Source organism: Convolutriloba macropyga, chromosome 7, assembly GCF_964194025.1.
Source record: "Convolutriloba macropyga chromosome 7, txConMacr16.3, whole genome shotgun sequence".
Lineage (NCBI taxonomy): Eukaryota > Metazoa > Xenacoelomorpha > Acoela > Convolutidae > Convolutriloba > Convolutriloba macropyga.
The window spans coordinates 15,127,973-15,148,599 of NC_134474.1; the positions used below are offsets into that span (position 1 = coordinate 15,127,973).

The following is a 20,627-nucleotide window of genomic DNA, read 5'->3' on the forward strand; positions in this document are numbered from 1 at the left end:
TGCTGGATGGGTCAACCCGGAGAGAAGCGATCTGGAAATTGAGACGGCTATGAATAAAGAACAACAAGACGCAGGTACCGCGACTCAGACGACAAGGAATCGCGGTTCATAATCCACCCCAAACTTACGAACCCCATTCCGAGAACAGAAAAATCATTAAGTGTGAAGCTGGCCAGAAAGATACCAAACAAAAAGAGGGCGAAACGACAACTTGCTGGACTTTATGAAGTTTTAAAACCCGGCTCATTCGTCACTAAATCCTCCCCCACGACAACCATAATTAATGAACCGGGGCGAACGCCAGTCAAAGTCAGAGATAGTGATCTGGCAAAGTTTGGCACCAAGGCTGAAAGATCTACAAATCTCTGGACGTACGCACAAAGGCGTCCTGCGCCTTATGAACAGACAACTGAAATAAAGATTGCCAAGCACAGCAACGACATCAAAAAACAAAAGCGAGGGGAAATCAAAATTCGACACCGGCATCGAGACACCACCTCAGTTGTTTCTTCAGTCAATTCAAACGTGTCTAGAGCCCTCACTGTACGCAAACCTACAAAACCACAACCCAAACGTCGTCGAAATGCAGCTCTAATCAATGACAATGATAACGCGACAGTTCAGGACCAACAATTAATATCAATAGTACCCGCTCCGCAAACGTCTTCCTCTCAAAACCAACAGTCCCAAGACACACATCCCGAACCACAAAAACAACAAGGAACCCGAAAACGAAATCGACCCCAATTCTACGGTTTCACGGACGCGGATATTTCGCCTACAAGTTCCTTGACTTCTACCAGTTCCGGTAAACAGAAAAAACGTAAATCGAAAAAAGAGAAGCAAGAGGCAGCAACCGCAAATACAGTAGTAGCTATGATCCAAAATGCAGAACATTCAAGAATCCCATCTCCCCCAAGACCGGAAATTCAAATCGGCCAAGTTTCGCCACCAAATTCTAGAGTTCGATACCATGAATATGAACAAGAGAGAGAACTATCTGTTTGGGATGCAGAAAATGAGATTTAAGTTAAAAACTCAACAAAACTGTCAAAAACTCAATTCATTTATTTAAACTTGTTCCCACTTCAATCTAAAATTAATGTTAACTTTGCTTTATTTTACAACATTTGCTTTCCTATTGTCAGTTTTACATTTATTCAAGTATTTGCCCTGTGAATCCATTCATTACTGTATGTGCGCTAAATTTATTTCATTTCATGTACTCAGTTTCCATGTTCAGAATTTTGAAGCGTATTCGCTTTGCAATTCCAAAATTATTCAAAAATTGAGAATGTTATGTGCTGTAATTATCCGTCAAGTGATGATAATTTATATGCATTAACTCATACAGCTTATGTGCAATTGAATGTTCTTAGAGGTATAAGCCTCGCATATGCTAAAATTTTCATTGTTAATTATTCTTAAATTTCATATTCGTAGTACTTCTACAACTTTGAGTTCAGTTTTGTTCCTCCAACTTGGTTACATGTTTTGTGTTAATCTAAAAAATTGTAAATACATTAAAATTTTTTTTGTCACGAGGGAAATGTGTTACGTATGGATACCTATTATATATCGAAACTCCTATGTGTACTAAATTATTTATCCTCTATATCTATAATTATATCATGCGTTTTATAACTAAAAGTTATGACTTCTATTTATTCACCTATATTAATATTCCCGTAAGTCTACTAAATTATTTCATATTTTGTTCATACTAGTTTATCATAAGTAATCATAATTTCATTTAGTTATCTGAATTCAAGTTACTCAGTAAACGCTCTTCATAATCTTAAGCTAGACTTAACAACGGATTCGCGCCGCGTCTCCAATAATCAGAGTTCGTATTACACAAGTAATTGTGTATTCGCCTAGCAATTCCTATCGTAATCTCGACACAAGTATTCGCAACGCGAATCCTAAAGTATTCAATACGATTAAGCATAACAGGATCACATGGAAAAGCTCAGAAAAAGAATGGATCTTGAAAAAATGGAATCATCAGTTTTAAATGTTGAGATAAATTCATAGGGCTACATGCATACCTTGACATACAACTTGACAATGTAAGAATTTATTGTCCAAAATTATTTAAAGCTCAGGACATTGTGATACGTTTTTTGCTGTTCATGTCAGTTTATTCTTGCAATAGTTTTGCCGCGTTAAAGCCGTTTTCTGTGGCCGTAAATGCTGTGTTCTCCCTACTGATTCATTGCCGAAGCACAGGATAATCTCAACAATGACCACAAAGATTGAACTCCTAGCAATACTAGTTATGATAATTCTCATCGATTTGGGGGAAGCAGAACCAGCCCGGAAAGCTAGAATAAACCATTATGGCCGAACGTCATGAAAAGCTCTATAGGATTAAAACTTGAAAAACCTGGAGTGAAATATGGCGATCATCATTTGTGCCGCGCACAGACGATAGACAGAAAGAGGTGCCTACCGGATATTTCCGCGATGATGACCTGGAGAACCAATAATAAGTCCTAGTTACCTGAGTGCCCCAGCCCCACAGAGGAACAGCATGGAGCACGAATGAGATTCGAAACACTGGAGGAAATAAAAATTGTAATTACAAGACACAGTAAGAATTTACTGCTCAAGCATGTTTAAAGCGCACGAAACAGTTATTCGTTAATTACTGCCCAGGTCAGTTTATTTTTGCAATAGTTTTGCCGAGTTAAAGCCGTTTTATGTGGCTGCTGCTGTGTTCTCTGGTACTGTTCCTTTCCACTTTTTCCTCCTTTCACTAGTCTATAATTGTATTTGTAACTACATCAACTTCTATGAGGTACATAGGTGCTGTAACAGCAGAAAGCGTATAAAATTCAGCAAATAATACAATCGTTTTTCCCTGCTGATAGTTTCCCCTCTAACACATTATGCGAGCTCAGCTTCCACATTCTTTGTGAAAACATCCTCGTCAATTGGTTTTACTCGAGCGAGCTTCACGCCAGGCCGATTGTGTTCAGCAATATTGGACTGATTTGAACAGAGGTACGGCGGGGGGGGGGGGGGGGGGGGTGTAGTGTGAAGGACAAAAAATTAAAAGTTTCGGGATCTTGTTTAATCCCCCTGTTTATTAGATCCATTTTATTTGCACCGCCACCCAATATCACAGCCTGTACCTTTAATTACTTCCACTAATGCTTTTCTTACCAATGGATAGTGTAAGGTTATTGTGGAAGCATCAAGCACTAGTAGGGGCAGAAAGAGCGCAAACACTATGATCATCAACATCGTCTTGATCAAGATGAATTTTTTTTCTTAACTCGACACTCGACTATTGAAATGCCCGGCTCATGAAAGCCCTTGCCTGACCCGATATGCTCATGAAAAGACTATTTCTCGCGACATGCGAATTTTCCGCAAGTTTAAGTACCAAACTCGACCGCGATATTTTAGTCATTAAGTCGTTAAGGGCCTAGTATTTTTTCGGTAATTGGAGGTCGAAACTTGGTATCCCCACTTTGTTCTCAAGGTAGTGGTTCCACAAAATGTTACGTGGAACGCACAATCACCACAGCCTTCTTGATAAAGTTAATGGACATACTTGAGCGTGTCCCACAAAATTGAAGCGAACGCTTCAAAATTTGGATATGTCCGTTTTCGCCCCCTCCCATTACGATATGCACCCCAGTAACAGAGTACAAGCCAATAAATGGTTATGTAAAATATGGCACGTGAGCTTCGGAGTTGTAATTAATCGGCACACCCACTAAGCTGGGGTGGTTGGGCGTAAATGGAAAGATTCAAAATTAACTGAAGTGAACAGAGTTCAGCGGTTGAAGTTCAAATTCAAAAATGTCGATTAAAACAGATTATATAGTCAGTCCCACAAAGTTGCAAAGCTATCGGTCGTTTCAAAGATTAAAATGTCACAAATTTATGACATGTAGCTATCAGCATTTTGATGTTCATTTGCATGTCTGGAGTTTTTCGAACGTTTGCTTGCGTTGCAACTTTGTGGGACTTATAATCTGTCCCATAAAGTTGAAATAAGCGAACGTTCAAAAAACGCCAAAAACGTGCAATTGAGCATCAATGTGCTCATTTGAATGTCAAAGTTTTCTCCATTAATTTTTCATTCATCAATTTTTTCTACTTTTTAAATTTGAACGTTGACCTTTGAACTCTAACCTGTGGCTTTTGAAACGTTCGCTTATTTCAACTTTATGGTACGCGCTATAAATGTGAACTTTGACATTTGAAACGTTCGATAGCGTTGCAACTTTATGGGACTCAATATACGCAAAAACACTGTCATTGAAGTGAGGACATCGAAAGTTCAAAGGCAATTTTCTAACCCCAATCATCGGGTCTTTCCCATTATAGCCCCCCTCCCCTGAAAATATACCCCCCCTGAAAATATAGCCCCCCCCCCCATTATGGTATGTTTACCATGATTGGGGGGGGGGGGGGTGGGGGCTAAAGGTTATCTGACCCACTAAGCTGGGGGGGGGGGGGGGCTTTAATGGGAAAGACCCCAATCAATCATCATAGCCCCCCATAATGGTATAAGTACCATGTTTGGGGAGGGGGTATACGTTATATGACAGCTAAGGGGGGGGGGGTCTATAGTGGGAAAGACCCCACTGCTGAAAGCCCAAACAAGTATCGTGGAAGGGGGGCTATACAAATTGAGCGAGGACAAAGTTTCATTGCTCAGCCCGATTAATTATAATTCCACCCCCTCAGCTTAGTGGGCGTAGAATTTAACGCATCCAAGGTGCAGGAGCTATTTTTTAAATTGTACCCTGTTATATGACAACACATAATTAAGGTATCACTCATTACAGAACCAAACCCAGCTTAGATGTGCTATTATTGCAAGGGGGACTAACATGGGGAAAACCCGAAAATTTTGGGTAAACGTTTTGGGTAATTGGATAGCTATTATATAGCTTTTATTATGTGAAAATAGAACGTCCACAGGGGGGGGAGGGGGTTACGTTCAGCTCCAAAAATAACATGCACCAACTAAAAAGCGGAGAAAGAATGGAAATGATTCCAATCCCCGTTAGTTCAGTTATAGTAACTTGCTAAAACAATATATAAATTGGGATCTTCTCCGTTTGTGCCCCCCCCCCCCAGTACATTATACCACCCCCCCCCCCATAATGTAAAAATATTGCGCGTAAATCATAATGTAAAAATATTGCGCGTACGTCTGGGGGAGGCAAATAAGATGCAGCCAATAAGCTGGTGGTGGGGGGGGGGGGGGGGGGGGGGGACGGAAAAGATCCATAAATTGTAATTGGGGGTATAAAAACGCATGGGGGCAGAATAGATTCGGAAATTCTCTAGAACTATTTGAACCTAATCAGTGTTTGTTCCAGTTAGCGTCTTTTCATGAAGAATTTATTGCTCCATTCACACAAATTTCTTATCAGCTTCTGCATTTCTGACATCTGATTCTTGCCTGCGATGACTTCAGCAGTCAGAACACCCGGAGGGAACGATTTATTTGACTTTCGTTCACACATGAACTGTTTTTAGGCGGGTAAATCGGCCTATAAACTCATTCTTTGTGCACAATATTGTTTGTGATTATCACCTGATTTTGTATTGTATAGAATAGATATTTCTGTAATTGAATACCAAGAGCAACAATTTTTGTGTACATCAACTGAATCTGTTATTGAATAGATATTTCTTGAATACATATTGAATAGATAATAGATACGTTTTGAATACCAAGAGCATAACAATGTGGACCAAGATACTAACTATGATAATTGTCATTAATTTAATTGATATAGGGATTTCTAAACCAGCGAGTGGAACAAGTGAGGAGAATAGACAATTGCCAGAAAAGAAAAATAGCTCGATAAGATTAAAGCTCGATAAGCCTGGAGTGAAGTACGGGGACCATTATCTATGCAGAGCGGAGCGGATCGAGGAGAGAAGGTACCTGACAGAAATTGCACCCGTGAAGAGCTGGGGAGCGAACCACAAGTCTTCCTTGCATGCGTGTCCTAGGCCAACAGTGGAAGAGCATGGAGCAGGAATGAGATTCAAAAAAACTGACAAACAGTGCCTCAAGCTGAGCTTGTTAGTAGGCAGAGCATGAGCCTATTATGGGGGGGGGGGGGGGGTTAAGAATCATGAAAGAACCGTAAGATCTAGCTTGGACAATAAGTTAAAACAGGTTGAATCTTATTCCTCGTATACAGTTTGGCCATGTGGTGAAATGTCAGCCTCCCTATTCGACCGTGATCACGAACACTACGCTGTGTGTCACCCCGAGTATGATGGTTTGGTGCTATACGAGTTCGGTGACGAGCAAGGGGATGAAGTTGGAACCCCACTGAAGCTACCCCAGGGTGTTTCCTTTGAAGTGGGGGAGGGTACCAAGTACCCCTATCTTGTCGTGAAGGTCTATTACGGCAACTCTATGTATTACTTCTCAGGTGGTATGACAGTGTACGGTGATGACGATCTTCCTGGAATCACCTACTTGTAAGTTGGCCAACCAATTCGTTCTAAGCCATCATATGAACAACATGTCATGTGAATATGTGAATTTTTCGCACAGATATCAGACGGAACCAACGAGGTACGAAGCAGGGGTCATGCTGTTGATCAACGATGGAGTTTTGCGCCCGAATTCAGATATGCCAGAGAATGAGAACGTGCTAGATGTGGTCTGCGACCCCACTTCCATGCACAGGCACACCTCCGTCATTGCTTTCGCGTACAGGTAAGCACACAAAAAACGATTGCCCCGATTACAAAAACAAAAAATTGGCGTAAAAATGTGTTTTTATCGGCGTGAATACCTTGGCGCATGAAATTTGTAAGGGAAGGGGTAGGACAATTAATTGATCCGACAACACGGAAGACATTTGGTTTCAGAGTGCATGCACACTCCAGAGGTGTCCTGATAAGTGGATTTCGGTTGCGAGGGTCTGTGAATCAAGAATGGACGTTGATTGGATCGAGAAGTCCTCAGGAGGAGCAGCGCTACTATCCGATCAGCAACCCGCTCCAGATCAGACCTGATGACTGCCTTATAGCCAGGTTAGTTATAGCAACAGCTCTCTAAACACCTCCAAGGAATTGGCTTGGGCCTGCGGTTAGGTGGTCGGTGGAGCGGGGGGGGGGTTGGTACTGGTGGTGGTAGACAGGTACAGCAACACATGATGATACATGATACACTAACATGATGATACACAACATTAATGATACATTTGTAACTTTGTTGACAGATGCCAATACGATAACCCGACAAACGAGACTATTATGCTCGCCAGCAGAAGAGAAAGGGAAATGTGCCGATTCCATATCATGTATTACATGGAGAGACCAGTGGCACATGCGAATGAGACATCAGAAGAGAGATTTTGGGAGAACTTCTGTGTAGCCTTTTCGCCCATCAGAATAACTGACATGAGTGATTATCTGGGAGATATCCCCAAGTGGGTTGAAGAAGTGTCACTCAAGAAAGTGAACTGATCCCTGGTCAATTGTGTTAAACTGAAAACTTTGAGCTGAACTCATTTTGTTTGCTTTTTGTTTGCGTCCATTCAATAATTATTTTGCTGCTTTGCTTTTTTGCATTCACAATAAAAATTCACAATCACTTTTTACCTTGATCATTTACTTCATTTGCTCAACAACCGCATGGGCACGATCTTGCAAGAAAATCAATAGAAACGATAAAAATGTATGGCCTGTTCCATACCGAGTAATTTAGTAATTTTCCCAACTGGAAATCTTGCCTTTATTCTTGAACCTGTTACTAGCCCACATGTACGAAATATTGCTACTAAACTAACCAGCATACGCCAGCACTAACTGCTAGTAAATTCATCCAACTCCAAGATCTATACAAAATTTCTCTTGCAAATACAAGATCCAGTCGTCTGCAATTTATCATTTCAATTTACTAACAGCATGTTTGTTGAAATCCGAAAAACTGTATGCTGGTATTGTCTAAGTAGCAATTTCTTCGTAGATGTCAGACTGATCCAGTTATCGATGTCATCAAATCAATGGGTCTAATTGAAACAGCTTGGAAAGGATTTGTTAATTATACTTTTAAGTACCAAAAAAAGGTAAGAAACCTAATCTGTTGTAAATAAGCGTCTCAATATTCACCAACCCCCGCAAACCTTTTCCACCGCCCGATCGCCCTGAACCTTTAGCTGGTGACTCCTTGGACAATTGTTGACGCAAGGAAAACTTTGTTTACAAGAGAGAAAACTGAATTTGGGATCTTTTTTGTTTGAGCCCGCAGCCCCACCGAGACACGTGCCATATCTTTAGAAAAATTAACTGTATTGGCAACTGCTCTGTAACTTGGGGCGTAAAACGTACTGGGGGCGGGCAAAAATGCAAAAGATCATTGATTTTTTTGCTTCGATTTGGTAAAAGAAAATTAGTTATCCTTTAGTTTCAAAGTATCTGTCGTACAGATTTACAAACTGTAGGAATGAGTTGTTTCGTGGTACCAATTAGCTTTCTCTACAGCGGCCAATTAAGGGTGATTTGGCGAATCGGATTCTAGTTAAGAGAGAGTCAACTATTTTGAATTACGAAATTGAGAAGAATGAAATTAGACAAAATTAACAAAACTGAACAATTTGTTCATAAGGTTCATAAGTTTAAACATAAAATGAACCAATTTAGCTGCACCAAACAATAACCTCAAAAACTAAAAATGTACTATTGTACCACATTTCACCCTTGGCGAAAATAAATAACATGTTATTTATCAGAAAATTAATAATCTTAAATGCACTTTAATCACTTTCACTTTCGTAATATCTCTCCGCCTCGCCAACTGTCATGGACAACTCTGGTTCTTCGTAATTGGGAGATACGTAGAATTGAGTTGGGTATGAGGTTGTTGGAGAGCATGGGCCGACTGTAAAGTTAGACTCCTCTTGATTAGACTGTGCTGCAGCAGTTTGTTGGCCGAGATTATTGATTTATTTTCAATTTGTTGTTTCTTGATGTTTTGTCGTCTTCTTTGTTTCCCAATTGCTCCAGTACTTGAGGTTGTGGGAGGGAAAGTTTGAATTGAAGTCAACAGATTCATCCGATTCTGTGGTCGATAATGCGGAGCGTTTTCTTTTTGAGGGAAGTAATGCTACTGATGCTTTTGTAGCTGCTTTTCTCTTTGGCCTGCTTGGTGGCTCCGCGATAACAATGCTTGTAGTTGGTAATTCCATTGGCACCGCGAGATCGTTACTCGATTCGGTAGGTTGATTTGGCGGCGCCGTTGACAGTTGTCTTTTGTGCTTTGTTGGCATTCTTACTCGGAGGGCACGTGTAACATTTGGAGTGAATTGACGACACTGTACTGACGTCATCTGCCACTTTTCTATGTTTCATTCGTTTCCCTCCTAACTTTTTCCTGGATTCCTTTGCATGGTGGTTTATGAGTTCCTCAGTTGTTTTGCCCGTGGGAAGTTTTGGCCGTCGGTTAGCGTATACCTGCAGTTCTGTGTCACGTTCCGCCTTCGTCCCAAACTTTGAGTTCCTGATTGTTACATCTCTCTTGCCCGGTTCTTTAATTACAGAAGTATGTTCATTTGTTTTAATTACTGACGATCCTGGTGCTAGGACGTCATATAAACCGTCGAGACTTTTCTTTGATCTTTTTGTGCGTGGTCTCTTTTTAGCCAATTTTACCTCCAGTGATGTTTCTGTTCTGGGTATCGATTGGCCGACATCTGGATGAGAAATTAATCTCGATTCCTTGTTTGGGTCCTCTTTTTGTCGTTTCATCGCCTCTTTGCCCAGTTTGTCCTTGTTCACCTCTATTGCAATGTCACTTCGCTCATCATTGTTCCAGTTTTCGTCTGTGATAAGCTGGTCCCATCTGACAGTCTCCAAATCTAAATGTTTGTTTAGAATGTTATTGTAAGTTAAACATTTTGGGTCTGGTTTAGTCGTTATATTGCTTAATGGTTAATTCGCTTTTCTGCCAAAATGTGCCTCAAATGGTGATATGTTAATAGTCTTTTGACGACATATTTGTAGCTGATAAATTATTGAATTTATTGATGCTTTCACATTAAATTGATTTTGCGCCGCCGTTTTAATACAGGCTAAGCGATTCTTGATTGTTCGAATGAGTCTTTCAACCAGACCAATTGCTCTGTTGTCTTGAATTGGCGCCTCGATTAGCTGTATGTTATTTTGATTACAAAGTGTTTTAATTTGTTGCCCCGTTTGACATCTAGCTTGATCCAATCTAATTGCACGCGGTATACCGTGTAGCAAAACATATTCTTGAAGAAATTTTAAAATATTATCTCCATTAGCTCTATCAAATACTTCTGCTGTTGGGAATTTCGAAAATCGATCAATACATGCAAGAAAATAAATCTTTTGATTTTTTTCATTATAGATGGGTCCTCCAAAATCAATTTGAATTTCTTCATTAGGAATTTTACATAAGTTTAATGGTGCCCATTTATTTGCTGGTATAATAGGTTTTAATTTTTTACCAATCTTGACACAGGGGTTGCACTTTGCTGTTTTGGTAGCTATGTCCCTGTGCATATATGGCCACCACGCGTGTGTTGCCATATCAGTCATTCCCCATGTGCCAGGATGAGTTGCGTGGATGGCGTCTACATAGGCATCTTTGATCGCATGGGGAAGAGCAATTCTGTCATCTATGCAGACACACCCGTTCTTTACATGCATGTCTTTCCAGAAGGAATGAATGTAAGGGGATATTTGTCTACATCTTGGAGAGCGCGAAGTTGAATGGGTCCAGGTACAAATCGTCTACTGATGGCGAAGTGGCTGTTGTATCTGTAGTGGGTGTTATTGGAGTCACGGGTGCTGCTTGGACCGTTGAAGGTCCCTCTTCTGCAAAACGTACCCTCGATGGGGTCGATTGTTTAACTGTCATCAGCGTTTCATCATCGGAAGTTGATTGGGACATCATGTAGACGTTCTTGAATTTCGTTGCGATTTGTTGAAAGTGATATAAATTAGAGAGTGACTGTTCAGTGGGTCGGTTTAGGGCAAAAAGCGAGTGAGGAATGTTAGTTGTCTCGATTTTGGGGATGGAATTTAAATTATTGATTGTTAATTCGCTAATTGAGTCGTCAATTTGCGTGCTTGTAGAATGTTCTGGATTTCGCGGTGCGAATTCACTGCATAAGTTATTAATGGAATTTGAATTATTTACGACGCGTTTTGTAGATTGATTTCGCGCTGCGAAATCGACGTAATTTTCGGCATTTAATAAGAAGCGTTTCGCACTACGTTTAATTACATCCAATTTAGCTACAATAAATTGCTCGTCATATGCAAATATATTAGCAGCTTGTTGATGCGGGTCGCGAGATATATAATCCACTAATCCCATTTTTGTGCCCGGAAGGTGATCAATCGAGAAGTCAAATGGTAGTAAACGATCTACCCAACGTGTCAGTCTACTATTAGATGATCTGTTAGATCTATTTTCTCTCATACTTGAGAGAAGTGCTCTATGATCAGTTATCACAGTAAAAGGTTTGCCGTATAAATAATACTTAAAATGTTCCACGGACCAAACAACACCCAGAAGTTCTAGTTCGTTTATACTATATCTGTCTTCAACAGAGTTCAAAAATCGTGACTCGAGTGCTACTGTATGCCACCCATTAGGTGTTCGTTGTTCCAATGCACATCCCAATCCTTTACGCGAGGCGTCACATTTAATTCGTGTTTCTAATTCCGGGTTGAAATGTTTATTTTCAGTGGTTTCCGTAATTTGTTCTTTTATTAGAGAAAACTGTTTATCGTGCTCTTCCGTCCAAAGAAATTTTGAATTTTTATTAAGCAATGGTCGCAGGGGGTAACATAATTGTGACAAATTCGGGACAAATTTTCCTAAATGGTGTACAGAACCCATAAAAGAGCGAAGTTTTTTAAGATTAGTTGGTGCCGATAATTTTCCAATTGCATCCGTTTTACTTGAAAGTGGGGTTACACATGATTGTGTAATGTTATGACCGAGCCATTCAATCGTTTCTTTCGCGAAATGACATTTTGCAAGATTTATGCGTAAGTTTTCTAGATCCAGTTTTATTAGGCATTTTCGTACCAAGTCTAAATGTTTTTCGATTCCACCTCTGCTAACGATCAAAATATCATCTAAGAAACAGAAAGTATTTTCCAAACCGGCAAGAGTACAATCAATAGCTTTTTGGAATTCAGCTGGCATATCCGTTAAACCGTAAAATCCAGTTTTAAATCGATATGTGCCGGTCATATCTCCGCTAACAATATTAAAGTTACAATGGCGGGCCGTATCACTGTGTAACTTTAGTTGACTATAAGCGTATTGCAAATCAAGAGTCGTGAAATAAGCAGTCTCCTGCGGCGCCGTTAAAAGTGTTTGCGAATTTGTTTGAATTAGCGAATCTATATTGGGCATTTGATACTTGTTTTTATGAATAGCTTTGTTTAGGATTTTTGAATCGAGTGCTATTTTGATTGATTTGTCCTTTTTTTTACCGTAATGACAATCGGAGATATGAAAAATTGATCAGAACAGTTGTTTAACTTTTCGATATGTCCTTCATTTAACAGTTTTTCTAATTCAATTTTCACTTTTGGTTGAAGGTGTATCTGCACTTTTCGTCCTTTTTGATGTATTACTCGATAATTTTTGTGGAATTTTGAATTGACCGTGTGATTTTTTGATTTTCCAATTCGGGATATCACATCAGGAAACTCCATTGCCAGTGATTTCTTTATTGAATAAGGTGGATCTATATTGTCAACCTCTGTTTGCGGACAAGGGTTCTGAGAAATTGTGATGCCTAACTGATCAAAAAGGTCTCGTCCTAATTTTGGTCGAAACCTATCGGCTACAACTGTTTTTTTTTGCTTTCTGAATGCTCCAATCATTACATTTTACCGGCGTTTTCAAAGTGCCGAGGGGTTGAACGATATCGTTAGAAAATGACTTCAATTCCAATGGTCTTTTCTCCGACCATTGTGATTGAGCACAATTGAGCATTATTTCTCTTGCAAGTGACATATTAATAATGGTACAACCACTACCGGAGTTGAGAAGTAAATCACAGTTTGTTTTTCCGATCGTTATTGACAATTTTTTCAGTGCTAAATTTGGTGAACTCATATTTTCAACTGTTGAAACGTAATTATCATCCGAAGAATCATAGTCTGAGTTGATTTGCTCATTATAATTGATATAATTGACGTTCTGACTTTCCTGACTAGAATTTTGATTAGATGTTTCAGCCGTTTCTACAGTGTTAATGCGATTGGTTTGTTGAGTGTTTCTTGTATTATTAAGTCTTCCACGACATACCTTAGCAAAATGGTTTTGCAAACCACAGTGGTTACATTTCTTACCCATTGCGGGGCAAACCTGACGATGTGTAGGTGTCCAGATTTGACCACAACCACGACATTGTCCAACGGATACACGGTTGGTGACTGCTCTGCTTGATTGAGTTCCACGTACACCCGCGCCGCGAAATCGATTGAATCGTTGTATTGCGTTCACCGTACTACCAGTTGCTCCGTTATTAGATGAAATTCTTTGCTGATTCTGATTACCCATTTCCATTTTGACTGCTATGCTGAGTGCCCTTTCTGGTTCAACTGTATCCCGTGGGAGCTCTCGCTGAATGTCATCCTCCAGCATGTTAGTGATGAAAATGTACCTGATGATTGCTTCTTCACGGTTTTCAAAGTCGCAACTTTCAGCCAATTCTTTCAAGATGCTGTAGAATTGCTCTACAGTTTCGCCCTTCTTTTGCTTCCGAAAGAAGAACACATATCGATCAAATGTGATGTTTCTTGGGCGGATAAAGGCATTCTCCATCATTTCCCAGTGTTTGAGGGTAGTCAAATCGTAAATATTGTCGTGCGGGAATTTTTGTGTTAGTAATCGTCTTCCTTCAGTACCAATACTTAGGTACAAAAGAGATACGCAGTTTTGGTCACACAAATTCCATGGACGTTCCCCGCATAGTATTCCCGCTTCTGTTATCTTTTGACATTTTAGTTCCCATTGCAACTTCAACGGGTTGTTTCTTATTCTACGCTCTCTCTCTGCTTCCTCGGTTGTGTCGTCAATCGGCATCTCGTACTTCGGTTCCGCTGGCAGACGAACTGTCGATGGTTTGGGTTGTAGCAATGTGTCTATAGTGTTATTCTCGCGAGCGAGATTCGCTAGTTTTACTTGAATTCTCCATTTCTCCCATCTGATTGGTGGGTCTGAAGTTGGTCGTTCCCAAAATGGCTCTATCGACAACGGTGTTTTTCTCGATTCTCGAGCTGACTGCGCCATGTCGTACAGATTTACAATCTGTAGGAATGAGTTGTTTCGTGGTACCAATTAGTTTTCTCTACAGCGGCCAATTAAGGGTGATTTGGCGGAGCGGTTTAGTGCTTTTATTTGTTGCTTTAGAATTAATTATTCGAGTTACAGAATTTAAGTCGATTCGGTGGAGCGAAATCGCTTTCAATTTTTTATAGAGTATTTCGCTCAGCGAAAGATACCAAACTTTTGATACGTCTGAATTAAGACTTTGGCGAATCGGATTCTAGTTAAGAGGGAGAGTAACTATTTTGAATTACGAAATTGAGAAGAAGGAAATTAGACAAAATTAACAAAACTGAATAACAATTTGTTCATAAGGTTACATTACTAAATGCGGCAACTTACAATCACGAGACAATGTGAACAGACAAAAGATCATGCACAGGATGTAAACAAACTTACAAGTATGAAATCATAAGATTCGATCTTCAAAATTAAAACTAAATGAATGAACAAATTAAAGGTAGATGAAATGAACTAAATTAAGTTAAACATAAAATGAACCCATTTAGCTGCACCAAACAATAACCTCAAACTAAAAATGTACTATTGTACCACAGTATCATTGCTGACAAATATTGTACAAAGAAAAAGGCGGAAAGTTCTAAGTATCATTGCTAGTCTACAGGTGTGCAAAATTATGCATCAGCTAAATGAAAGAAGTATCAGTAACCAAGAAAGTATAGAAACAGAACACTTGTTCTTGTATAAGAACTGTTGAACATGGAACATGGCTTTTGTTGTATTGTGAAATTTTGAAAGCGAGTTGTCCAAGGCTTTCCGGTCATATTGAACAAATTTATAATTGAGATAAACTACAGCACGTGGTCATCATTCTACGCCTAGTATTATAGATATACACTGCGTCAAAATGTTCTAAAAGTAAAGTTTGAGTACCCTTAAGCACAAGAAAAACGCTCAGAGGGAGACTAACGAGGCTGAAAAACCGTGGTTCGTCAGTCAACTCTGTGAAATAAAGGTCAGGTGGTTCTCAATTAGAGAAAATTGTAGTTATCGTGTGATTTCTTTTTGAAAGAACATTATTTCTCAGTTGCAGTGACTGAAAAAGCCAAGAGTTAACCAAAATTGTTTTGTGTGGGAATAAGTTTCTGGCCAGTAGCTTAGCTGATGGGGGAGCAGAGCTTATTAATTATGCAATTATCATCCTAATAGAATGTGTGTTGGATACCTATGGATAGATTGAACTGGTTTGAATTAGTGTGGACCATTAATCAGTTTTGATAGAAAAATTGTGATTGTGAAGTTTACTAATCCGTGATAGTGAAGTTTACTAACAGCCGTGAGAGCGTCGTTTTTGGAAACAACACTTCAATCCCTACAACAAGAAGAATCACAAAAAAATCTTTGGAAATTTTGACAGTTTTAGGCGCTAGCCAAACCCCAGCTGGAAACCTTACGACAAAAGTATAAAAATTCTGCTGACTTGCACAGACAACACCTAAACTACCTGTTGAGAAACAATTATTAGCAGCCGAGAATATTTATGCAAATGACACGATTTTCAATAAAACAAAAACATGGCTTGGCGCAGGATTTGGCGAGAGAAAACGGTATTGAGTTGTGTTATTGTCAGCACATGTAGCCTCGCGAAACAAATTGCTTTTTAAGTTATCCGATTTCGAATAATGCACCCGCGAAATGAAGTAGACTTTACAGAGTTGCAAATAAAGTTTGGATCTTTTTCTGTCCCCACAGTACGTTATGCGCCCCCAGTTACGGAGCACATGCTATTACATAGTAATTATTTAAGTAAAGATATGGCACGTGCCTCTGGGGGGTGCAAAAAATAAGCGCCTACTAAGCTGGCGTGGAGCCCAAATGGAAAAGATCCAAAAAATTAATTGGAAAGAATTGAGAATGAAAAATTGATAGAATGAACACAATCATATCACTGAAGATCATAAGATCACTAACAGAAAAGACCATTTGTTATTGACATCCATAATATTCTTACATTGGCGCTAAATATTGACCGCAAAATTGTCATAATTGTTGTAAACTAAAAAATTTGATTCAGAACACAAGAATTTGAAAACAAAAAAGGCGCGTGGCAACAATGGAATTAGGATAATTTTGAGAACTCAGGGTTTTTGAGAAACATCAAGAAACAGAGTAGAAAGACTAGAGAAAAGACATGTCGACACCCCAACCGAGCACCAACCGACCCCCCAAGAAGCATCGACATTGTTATTTGGTGAATCAAACCAACAAATCCAACCCGAACAACAGATCAACTTCCGGTGTGGACAAGTTGGTCAACACAGATGCTAAAGAGGGTGGAAAGGAAGCTACATTGAAGAAATACGTGGAATGTTGGAATTGCACAAAAGTTGGAATTGTATTATGGAAGTGTTCGCGCAGGTGTTCTGTGAAAAGAAGTGACTATTCAGATAAGCTCTGAAAACTTCAAATATATTTTTATATCATTCCATTTATTATCTCTCGGGGCAAATTACACCCCCTGAGGAGGCTTAGTCACGAATTACCAACAGGGTTTGCGTATCTATAACTCAATTTTTTTCCCTTTTTTTGAAAAAAAAACTGGTTTTCAGCGAAGCAATTGCTAATTTTAATAGCATTTCAAATGGTTATATTTTAAAGATTGGGTCCGGCGTTTTATGGTGCAAAAGCTACAACATCCGAGCCGCTAGCAGGACCCAGCAGTGCCCCGCCACGAGCCAGCACGAACCAGGAGTGCCAGTCACGAGCCAGCGCGACCCAGCAGTGCCAGCCACGAGCAAGCATGACCTAGCAGTGCCGGCTACGAGCCATCACAACACACCAGTGCCCGCCACGAGCCAGCACACCCAGCAGTGCCCGTCACGAGCCAGCAGGACACAGCAGCGCCCGCCATGAGCCAGCACGAACCAGCAGTGGCCACCACGAGCCAGCACGACATAGCAGTACCCGCCACAAGCCAGCAGAACACAGCAGTGCCCACCACAATTAAGCACGGCCCCAGCAGTGCCCGCCACGAGCCAGCACGACCCAGCAGTGACCGCCACGAGCTAGCACGACACAGCAGTGACCGCCAAGAGCTAGCACGACACAGCAGTGGCCGCCAATTGCCAGCGCGACCCAGTAGTGCCCACTACGAGCCAGCGTGACCCCAGCAGTGCCGGCCACGGACAAGCACGTCCCAGCAGCGCCCGCGACGAGCCAGCACGACCCAGCTGTGCCCACCAACAGTCAGTAAGACCGCAGTAGTGCCCGCCGAGCCAGAACGACTCCAGTAGTGCACAGTACGACACAGCAGTAACCGCCAGGACCCAGACTGCCCAAAGATCACCCAGAGTGCCCCCAAAGGCCGCCATAGGGCCCCCAAGTTCACTCAAAGTGCTCGCAAAGGTAGCCAAGAGTGCCCCAAGGTCACCTAAAGTGCCCCGAAAAGTCACCCGGAGTGCCCACCAAGGTCACCAAGGAGCCCCAAGGTCACCGAAAATGCCCCGAAGTTCACCCAGAGTCCCCCCCCCAGGATCACACAAAGTGTCAACCGGAGTGCCCACCCCAAGGTCACCAAAGTTCCCCCAAGGTCGCTCATGTTGATCTCACTGGATACCAAAGGTGCCCTCCAAGCTCACCCCAAAATTCGCCACAAAATTATCTGGTTGACCACCAATGTCATCCAAATTGACCTACATCAACCTCCTGAGGTCACCAATTTGTCCCCTTAGGTCTCTACTACATTTCAAATATCTAATTCAACGAACCTTCCAATCAAACAGACCAAAACATATAGAGAGCAGCAAAAAAGAAAACGACACTAACCAGGATTTCAAAATTGGAAAAAAGCCATCAAAGCATAAATAGCACTGTCAAGCCTTTCCAACAACGTTGTAGAAATGTGCATCTGCTTGTGGGCAAAATAAGGAAGCAAATATCAGACAATCTTGATTCAGAAATATTTTCTCAGACGTACCACGAATTCATCAGATATGTCGAACAAACAGAAAAAAATCGTGGCGGTAATCAACCAGTCTGAAAGCAGTCAAATCTTGGAACCTCTTGAGGAAGCAGAGGAGCTCAAGGAAAATTGAAATTATGCAAATCATCAAGCAACATAAATTAATGACGAGAAAAAAAAACCTCCAGAGCAAACAGCAAATCGATCATCAATTAGAAGTCGAATCTCGGCTGTTTCAAGCACGTCGAGGAAAAATCAGCAAAAAACCACCGGGAGCAGGCATTTTGACAGCCAAAACAAAATAATCGTATCTTTGTAAAACACTGCTGAAACCTCGGGAAGATGAAAATTCAAGAGACAAAAGAAACTGAAACAACAATAACGTTTGAAACAACAACAGAAACTGAAATAACGTTTGGCAAATACAAATAGCGGAACAAGAGCATACCAAAGTTTGGGGCAAGCAAAGATAGAGTCACAAACAGCTCTCCCAATTCAGAGTGTCGTTTCACAAGAAGATGAATCGGATAACAACGATGTAAATCTTCTAACCGGATCTGGTGATCACAACTGGATGGTGTTCCTAATAATCTAACGATGTGCGGCCCAATTACACACGAGATCCCGAGGGAATCTAGGCAAAAGATGCTACAGACTAACACGCAGAGTGGTCTGAAAGGTCAACAACAATGAGAACCGGATAACATATTTCGTCAAAAAACATCAGAACCCTGTTCTCTACTGAATGAGAACCGTGAAAACACAGAAGTGGTGACAAGCTCACAGGAAAGTCAAATTATTGCATGCCAACCACCAGAAATCTCAATAGCATTACATTCAGATAACAATGCAAATGCTCAACAAACAGGATCTGCCCAATTCTCTACATTGATCCCATTATCAACGCAAACTGACTTGAGCGAACCAGAATTGTAGTTATTCGCAACCCAACCGCAGCCTCAGCGGCAACCAGACTTCTCCAATTATAAACCCTGAAACAAACGGTCCTTTAATTCATCATTGCATTGCGCAGAACATCCCTCTTGCGAAAGGCCACACATATCTTCAACCGAGCCACAGCAGCCAACTTCTCATAAACTGGAAGGAAAAAGAATCGCTCAAGTCAATGAAATTGTCTGAAATTGTTGATCGAAATCAACAAAAGGCCTCAAATAACGAGAATAACTGCACAAAAGTTTTCGTACAGTCTGCTACTCAGCAGAGGATACATCCAGCAGGCCTACATCACCAACGTCAACTGAACAATATGTTCAACCTATTACCTGTATAAACCCTAAACAGTCCTCTTCGGAAAATGCAAATAATCTCCAACAACCAATTCTCAATAGAAATAATCCTAATCAAGAATCTGCGCACGCAAAATACTTCAACAGTTATCATCTGCAGCCGTTTTTTTGAAACAACTATCGCTCATTGAAGCTACCAGACATACGAATACAAAAGTTCGACGGAGACCAATTGAAGTAGAATGAATGATCTTGCATGTTCTCCTCAGCTTTTCATCAAAACCACGACAATGAATGAATGAGCTACCTGTAAAAATTGGTCGTTGGACCAGCAAGAGAAACCATTTCGGGATGTCATTGTAACCCCGGACTCTATCATAATGTTTAACCAGAAACTGAAAGACGCTTCGGAAATCCTCAACACGTTGTCGCCGCCCTCACCAAAGAACTCGAACAGTGGCACAGACCATAAGCCAGTGACAACGTAACTTTTTAAGCTACGCTTCGTTCCTGAGAAAACTAGTCCAGACATTTAATGCACATGGTTTTTACACTGACTTGAACTCCACCTATTTAGTCCGGATTGTACGACATAAGCTACCAGTCATAGAAAATGAAATGGATTAAACAACTAGTCGACAATGGAAGTCCATTTCTCGGATTGGAAGACTTCTCGATATGAACAGGCTAGAGACTGTGAACATCTACAAAACAACAGCTTTTCCAGCAACGACATGATCAACGGAAAACACGACAAGAACGATCACAATAGAGGTAAATTTAACCATAGTTTTAATTTCGGGCACACAAAAGGAAACGGAAACTAAACGTTTGACCAATCTGACTATATAAAGAACCAACATAATCACAGCTCAAACAATAACGACCAGAGCACAAACGAGCATCATCACAACAACGTGAACGGAGTTAAAACTTTTGACAGCAACCGAAACAACAACAGTAGTTTTGTTCACAAACCATTCAATGCAAAAAAAACATTCTCATCAAAATAGAAGTGAAAACTATCCAGTCAATCATGGCGAACATTACATAGGAAAGTGTACAGAACTTTCGAGCAAATGTCGCCCTTTGAACGTATTGCAGAAGTCAAAAAGAATCTTTTTTGCTA

The 20,627-nt window shown here is 40.6% G+C and overlaps 2 protein-coding genes across 2 annotated transcripts in view; one reads left to right on the top strand and one right to left on the bottom strand.

The window, feature by feature from the left end:
• The window catches only part of LOC142342638 (DNA-directed RNA polymerases I, II, and III subunit RPABC3-like), a 569,350-nt gene that overhangs the window by 258,380 nt on the left and 290,343 nt on the right, over positions 1 to 20,627 (bottom strand). The window lies entirely within an intron of this gene.
• On the top strand, positions 5,552 to 7,597 carry LOC142342634 (putative peptidylglycine alpha-hydroxylating monooxygenase 1). Its single transcript, XM_075394059.1, has 5 exons — positions 5,552 to 6,017; positions 6,186 to 6,474; positions 6,551 to 6,715; positions 6,871 to 7,035; positions 7,224 to 7,597. The coding sequence occupies exons 1-5, from the start codon at positions 5,723 to 5,725 to the stop codon at positions 7,468 to 7,470; spliced, it is 1,161 nt and encodes a 386-aa protein (XP_075250174.1). The 5' UTR covers positions 5,552 to 5,722; the 3' UTR covers positions 7,471 to 7,597.